General features: G+C 25.5%; 1 protein-coding gene across 1 annotated transcript; it reads left to right on the forward strand.

Moving 5' to 3' along the window:
- Positions 1–1,088: 1,088 nt before the first annotated feature.
- On the forward strand, positions 1,089–7,061 carry LOC123266488 (cyclin-K-like). The gene is made up of 7 exons (XM_044730739.1): positions 1,089–1,482; positions 1,569–1,703; positions 5,105–5,210; positions 5,285–5,342; positions 5,451–5,623; positions 5,703–5,834; positions 6,607–7,061. The coding sequence occupies exons 1-7, from the start codon at positions 1,258–1,260 to the stop codon at positions 7,041–7,043; spliced, it is 1,266 nt and encodes a 421-aa protein (XP_044586674.1). The 5' UTR covers positions 1,089–1,257; the 3' UTR covers positions 7,044–7,061.
- The last annotated feature ends 446 nt before the right edge of the window (positions 7,062–7,507 follow it).

The following is a 7,507-nucleotide window of genomic DNA, read 5'->3' on the forward strand; positions in this document are numbered from 1 at the left end:
GAATTTAAATTAAAAAAAATAAAGTTTTTGAACTTATCTGTAGTTTTCATAAGTTAAAAATACTGTTTTTAGCTAAAATATTGAAACTATGAAAAATTTATATCAGACATTATTATAAAAATTTAATGTCCTATAAAAAAGGTTTTTATCAATTTTGCTCTATCCAATTTTTGGGTCAAAATTTGGATTTTTAGTTCAAAAATAAAATTATAGAACTTATCCCTAGTTTTCAAAAGTTTAAAATAATGTTTTTGGCTAAATATTGAAAATAAATAATTAATAAGAAACCTTTCTTATAGAGAATTTAATTTCCTACCAGAAAAGCCCTTATTTTACCGCACCTCCTTTTCTTTTTCCAAAATTTAAATTTCAAATTCAAAAATGAAGTTTTCAAATTAATTTATAGTTTTAAAAAGTGCTGTTTTTGGGTAAAATATTGAAAATACAAGAAAATATATTCAACTTTTTTTGTAGAAAATTAAAATTCCTAAAAAGAAAACTTTTTCAACTTTGCTCTATTTCTCATTTTTTGACCAAAATTTGAATTTTTAATTAAAAAATAAACTTATACAACATATCCTTAATTTTAAAAAGTTTAAAAAGTCATTTTTTTTTCTAATAGAAATTTTAATTTCAATTGTTCAATTTTGCCCTATTTTTAATCTTTCCTTCAAAATTAAAATTTAAAGTTCAAAAATAAACTTATGAAACTTATTCTTAGTTTTCAAAAGATTTAAATATTTTTTTTGGCTTAAATATCAAAAATAAAAGATGATAAGAAACCTTTTTTAAAGAAAATTTATTTTCCTAAGAAAAAGATTCATATCAATTTTACCATATTTTCCTTCCTTGTTTCAAAATTTGAATTTAAAATCCAAAAATACAATTATATTCTTTATCCTTAGTTTTAAAAAGTTAAAATTGCATATTTTTGTTAAGATATTATTATTAGTTTTGATATTAAAAAAATTTAAATAATAATAACAAAATATTTTTTGAAAAAATGGCGGTATAAATAGTTAAAATATTTGCTACTACACGTCAGTACTTACCTACCATAAAATAATTGAAACCTCTAAAATTTCAAGCACAAGAGTGAGATAACACAAGTTTGACGTGTCACGTGTATTTGTTATTGTAAGGTTATGTGCCTCTAATTAGTTATTTACATAAATATATACAATTTAAAATCACCATTTATTATCATTGATCAAACAGTAAATAATAATAAAAATAAGAAAATAAAATTCTGTTAAAATGCCTTGTTGGTACTACGATAAAAATGAATTGAAACAAACACCGTCGATAATTAACGACGCGATAGATTACGAAACAGAATGTAGGTACAGACAAGAAGGTGTAAGATTTATTGTTAATTTAGGTACGAGTTTAAATTTAATATTTAATAACACTATTGCCACCGGTGTTATTTATTTTCATCGTTTTTATATGAAACATTCTTTCAAACAATTTCCACGTTATGTAAGTACTTAAAAATATTTATTTTTATTTTTATTATTATTATGTAAATATTTATTTTTATTAATGTTATTTTTTTTTTTTGACAGATTACGGCATGTGCTTGCTTATTTTTGGCTGGAAAAGTTGAAGAAACTCCAAAAAAATGTAAAGATATTATTGAAACTTCAAAAATTTTATTAACTGAACAAAAATTTTCACTTATTTTTGGTCGAGATCCAAAGGTATTTATTTATTTATTATTTATAATAATAATAATAATTTAAAAAATTAATAGTTAAATTTTAAGGTAAAAATTTAAAGGCTTTATTTGCAAAATTCTGGCTTAAAGATTGGAAATTTAAAAAAATTCATAAGAATTTTTTTGTAAAGAATTTAATTTTTTACAAAAAAGCTCTTATTTATTTTGTGATATTTTTAATATTTTAGATAAAAAAAATACTTTTAACTTTTGAAAACTAAGGATAAGTTTTATAAGTTGATTTTTGAACTAAAAATTCAAATTTTGGCCAAAAAATGAGAGGGAAAAATTGATAAGAACCTTTCTTGTGAAAAATTTGACCCTTTACAAAAAAGTTCTCTTATAATTTTTTAAAATTTTTAATATTTAAGCCAATAAAAGTACTTTAAGCTTTCGAAAACTAAGGATAAATTTTATAATTTTATTTTTGAACTAAAAATTCAAATTTTGGAGAAAGGAAGGGAGATATGCAAAAATTGATAAGGACCTTTTTTGTGAAAAATTTGGTCTTTTACAAAAAAGGTTTCTTGTAATTTTTTTGATATTTAAGCTAAAAAAAGGACGTTTAATTTTCAAAAACTACAAATAAGTTTTTTAACTTAATTTTTTAACTGAAAATTCAAATTTTGGAGAAAAAAGGAGATATGCAAAATTGATGAGGACCTTTTTGTAAAAATTTGGTCTTTTACAAAAAAGGTTTCTTGTAATTTTTTTGATATTTAAGCTAAAAAAAGGACGTTTAATTTTCAAAAACTACAAATAAGTTTTTTAACTTAATTTTTTAACTGAAAATTCAAATTTTGGAGAAAAAAAGGGAGAAAAGGCGCAGGAGTCAGAGCGAAATTGATCAGAATCCTTTTTGTAGAGCGTGTTATGTCCAAGGGCGTTTTTAGAGCGTGGAGGTTTGGACTAAAAGTTTAAAGAATACGCAACGGAGTTTTTAATTCCGTTGTTTTAATTATTTATGTGGGACGTTTTCGATGTACGAATTTACCACGCCTTCGTTTGAGACTGAGCACGGATTTATTGAGTATAGATGTAGTACTTACTACTTGCAGAATTATTTCTTAAGATCGGATCCGTGATTCCGGGGCTGCTGTTAGCGCCTTCTCCTTGAATGGGCCCTCTGTTGGTCTTTGCAGCGGATGGATCTGGACTGCTTATCTTAAGGGCTTCTTATTTTCATGAAATGAACTTATTCGAAACAGATTTCACTTCTTTTGAAGATTTATTTAACAAACACCAAAACTTTTACACTTTTTATTTAATCGAAATTTATATTAATGAATTTTATTTAAATTTGAGCTAACGTCCTCCAGTCCCCCGTAGGGTAAAGTGCGCAAATTTAGCTTTTGAAAGATCTTAAGTTACTTATTGACCGAACTCTCGCCTAAGTGCAGGGCAAATTAGAACTGAGATTTTGACTAAAATTTATCTACTGGCCGAATTCTTGCCTAAGTGCAGTGCAAATTAAAGGAAAGGACTCTACAACACTGATAGAAAATTTATGTTGACTCAAGAGATATTTTCTTGATCTAAGAATTTATTTTGGAAGACAAATGATTATTTTGCTTTAAGAATTTCTTGTCTTGATTTAGATTTTCTTGGCTTAAGAGCTATATTATCATCAATCGATACATTTAAGTTTTTCAATCAAAATAACATTATCGTTTAAAAAACTTAAAATAATTCATCAAAGTATATTTCAAAAACTACACTGATAGAAGGATTTCTTAGCATTTAAAAAGATTTCTTTGTATTTAAGAAATCATTTCTTAAACATCATTTCTTAGCATTTAAAAAATATTTCTTAGTATTTAAGAAATATTTCTTTGTATTTAAGAAATATTTCTTAGTAGTTATATTTCTTAATATTTAAGAAATATTTCTTTGTATTTAAGAAATATTTTTTAAATACTAAGAAATGATTTCTTAAATACAAAGAAATCTTTTTAAATACTAAGAAATCCTTCTATCAGTGTAAATAGTCTTTAATTGTTATACCAAAAAAAAATTATTTCTTGGAAATAAGTAAATTAATGACTCAAAAAAAAAGCCATTCTTAACATAAGTCGGTAACATTTTGAATCAATGTTATCGCCTATCTTGAACCAAGAGACAAAAATTCTTGAAAGAAATATATCTATATCTAGTTTCAAGAGTTCAAGTTTTGAAGAAAAAAAGTTTCTTGAATCAAGATTGTTTTTCTAGGGGACGGGCGGGCAAGACGGAGAGGGCGGGTAAAATGAATAATCGTTTTAAATCGCTGGTCGATCGATAGAAACATTTTAGACTGTAATCTATCAATCTATTATGTAACTACACTTACCGTTATTGATAAAGCATTGGTTTTGCATAATTGTGAGAATTTTTTTTTTTGCTCGACGGGCAGAAAGCGTCAACTTTCGGCCCGCTACGCTAAACGAAAGTGCCGCTTTCTGCCTTCGTCGAGCAAAAAAATAGTATACACTCCACGGGAAGTAAATAAGAAAGCCTCAGATCACATGTTTGTCAACCTCGGCTTCGCCTCGGCCGACAATTACATGTGATCTGAGACATTTCTTACTTTACTTCCCTAGGTGTGTAATATACTATTTATAAATATTGAAATTTAGGAAAAAAATTAAAATTTTAAATCGTAAATATACATTGATTATTTTAATGTTGTTAAGGACGATGCAGATTTGATTTTTTTCTTCATATTCCGGACGTGGTTCATATTTTTGCGACGATCGTTTTGATTGAAATGTATTTTCTAATCAGTATTCGTTTTACGCGACCTGAGTATTCATTTTGCCCGCCCTGGTAGGGCAAAACGGATAATGTTGACTTTTTTTTTTTTTTAATTTCGAAGAAGAATTTTTTTGTTTTTATTTTTATTTTACTTTAATTATAAACTTCAATTACCCAAAAAATTATTAGCCAAAGTTAAGAATAGATATGATTATAATATATATTTGTTATTTCAGTTTTAAATTAACATATCCGTTTTGCCCGTCCATCCCCTATCAGTGAAGGCACGGGCCCGTCAGTTAAACGCGGAAGTTGAATTAACCAACTAAGACAAGGCGTTGGCTGTTGATCGCCTTTTTAAATACTCGCGGTGCTGAGATTGCAGAATTCCCCGCTAGTTAACCAGCAGTCACGTAGCTTATATGTTATTGTGGCTTTCGCGCATGGAGAAGTCTTCTATTTGCGCGGGTGATTTAGATTAAATAAAAAAATGCGGGTGGACATAACAAGCGTAAAATCCTCTATAAAAAAGTTTTCTTATTTTATCATATTTTCAATATTTCATCCAGAATTTTAAATTAAAACATCGAAATTAAAGTTCTAATTTATTAATAAAAATTTTCCTGAATATAATAATAATTTATATTGCAGGACAAAATAATGACTCTTGAAAAAATTTTGTTACAAACAATAAAATTCGACCTCCAAGTTGAACATCCTTACAGTTATTTATTGAAGTACGTCAAGTGCTTAAAAGGTATTTTATTTTTAATTAATTTACCTCTTGAAGATTTGTAAATTTATTCTATTTAATTATCAATTTATTTTTAGGAGACAAGAGTAAGTTACAAAAAAAATTGCAAATGGCCTGGAATTTCGTCAACGATAGGTAAAATAAGTTAATAATAAAAAGAAAAAAAATTACTATGCCACCTAATTAATTAATTAATTAATTAATTAATTAATTAATTAATTAATTAACGTATTTTTTTATTAGTTTAAGTACCACATTATCACTGCAATGGGAGCCAGAAATAATAGCTGTTGCAGTGATGTACCTAGCAGGTAAATTAAGTAAATTTGAAGTAGTCGACTGGGATGGAAGACAACCGAATCATTTGAGATGGTGGGATATGTTTGTCGAAGATGTTACTATGGAATTACTCGAAGGTACTTATGAAAATTTTTTTAGAATTGCAAGACTTTACAGTAAATTATAAAAATAAAAATAATATTTAATTATTTTTAGATATTTGTCACCAAGTGCTGGACACTTATACATTAGAAAACAATACTTTGAAAGAAATTTCACAACCAACAACACCTAATTCTTCTTCAGAACCAGCATCATTAACACCAGTCTCTAATGATTCAACTTCTAGTAAGTGAAACAATTAAAATTATTAAATCTGATGATACGAAAATTAAAAATTAAATTAGAGCAACAACTTATAAAAAATTGCATGTATTACTTTTAAAATTTTCTGCATGTGGAATTAAAAAAAAAAATGTTTTTTCAGATGAATTTTTCATTAAAAAAAAATTCTAAAAATTGTTACAAGTTTTCTAATTTAATTTTTATAAAAATCTCAATTTTTCTAAATTTTTTTTATTGAAAAAATTTATTAAAAAAAAAATTCTACATAAAAAAATTTTTTTTAATAAATTTTTCAATAAAAAAAATTCTAAAAATTGTTAAAAGTCTTCAAACTTAATTTTTATAAAAATCTGAATTTTTATTAATTTTTTTATTGAAAAAATTTCTTACAAAAAAAATTTTTTCAATAAAAAAAATTCTAAAAATTGTTAGAAGTCTTCTAACTTAATTTTTATAAAAATCTGAATTTTTATTAATTTTTTTTATTGAAAAAATTTATAACAAAAAAATTTTTAAAAATTGTTAGAAGTCTTCTAATTTAATTTTTATAAAAATCTGACAATTTTTAAGAATTTTTTTTTTTTATTGAAAAAATTTATTACAAAAAAATTTGTTTTAAATAAATTTTTCAATAAAAAAAAATCTAAAAATTGTTAGAAGTCTTCTAATTTAATTTTTATAAAAATATGAATTTTTATTAATTTTTTAAAATATTATTTTGATAAAAAATTGTCAAAAATTAGCTAATAAATTATAAAAAAAAATAATTAAACAGCAGAACCATCAGACCCAAGGTCCAACAACTACTCAGAGCCACAACAAGGATCAACCCAGCAACCAGCTGGAGCTCCAGCACCTCTACCAGCACCATCAGCAGGAGTCCAGCCGAATTTCACTGCCTATCCACCGCCAACAGTCTACCCAGCATCTCTGCCACCAGTTCCAGCAGCTCTGCCAGCCACGACTGTGCCTATCCAACCCAGCTTCACTGCCTATCCACCGCCTCCACAAGTTTACCAAGCACCAGCGAACATGTCAGTGCCTCCACCGCTAAATCCCAACATGGTTCCAATGCACCTACCTCAGCCTAATTATTCCGTTCCTCCACCAGCTGTTCCTCCCCCCCAATACCAGTATGCCTATCCAACGCAGATTTATTATCCTCCTCAAAATCCCCCGCCTAATAATCGTCCTTATTACCCCTCTTTATGATTTTTTTTTTTAAATTAGGAACTGTCTTTTGTAATAGTGACAATAATTAATTATTGATAAATTTAAATAATAAATATATATAATTAAATAAATTACTTACGTTTTTATTTTTTCTGGAGGGAATTGATGATTTTTTTTTACACTTGTACACTTCTAGATTTTTTTTTTACAAGTAATTAATTATTTTTAAATTAAATGAGCTGAAGATTTCTAGGATTTTTTTTTAAACAAATTATTATTAAAAAAAATTTTTATTTTTATTTAAAAATATTTTTTAAAAATTTTGATAATTTTTAACAAATTATAGCAAAAAAGAATAAGAAAAAAAATTGACATCTAGAAAATTAAAAAACTAAAAAATTCAATTTTTTTAAAAATAATTTTTTATAATTTAATTATTAAATAAAATTTAAAATTGATTAGGTGACAGCTAATTTTAATGTCATAAAATTTTATTTGTAATT

Source organism: Cotesia glomerata, linkage group LG6 (assembly GCF_020080835.1).
Source record: "Cotesia glomerata isolate CgM1 linkage group LG6, MPM_Cglom_v2.3, whole genome shotgun sequence".
NCBI lineage: Eukaryota > Metazoa > Arthropoda > Insecta > Hymenoptera > Braconidae > Cotesia > Cotesia glomerata.

What these genes read in the sequence shown, in the direction of transcription:
- LOC123266488 (XM_044730739.1), top strand. Translation starts at nt 1,258, where the DNA reads ATGCCTTGTTGGTACTACGATAAAAATGAATTGAAACAAACACCGTCG. An exon ending in TCAAACAATTTCCACGTTAT is followed by an intron (nt 1,483 to 1,568) that starts GTAAGTACTTAA and finishes TTTTTTTGACAG; the next exon opens with ATTACGGCATGTGCTTGCTT. An exon ending in CTCTAATGATTCAACTTCTA is followed by an intron (nt 5,835 to 6,606) that starts GTAAGTGAAACA and finishes ATAATTAAACAG; the next exon opens with CAGAACCATCAGACCCAAGG.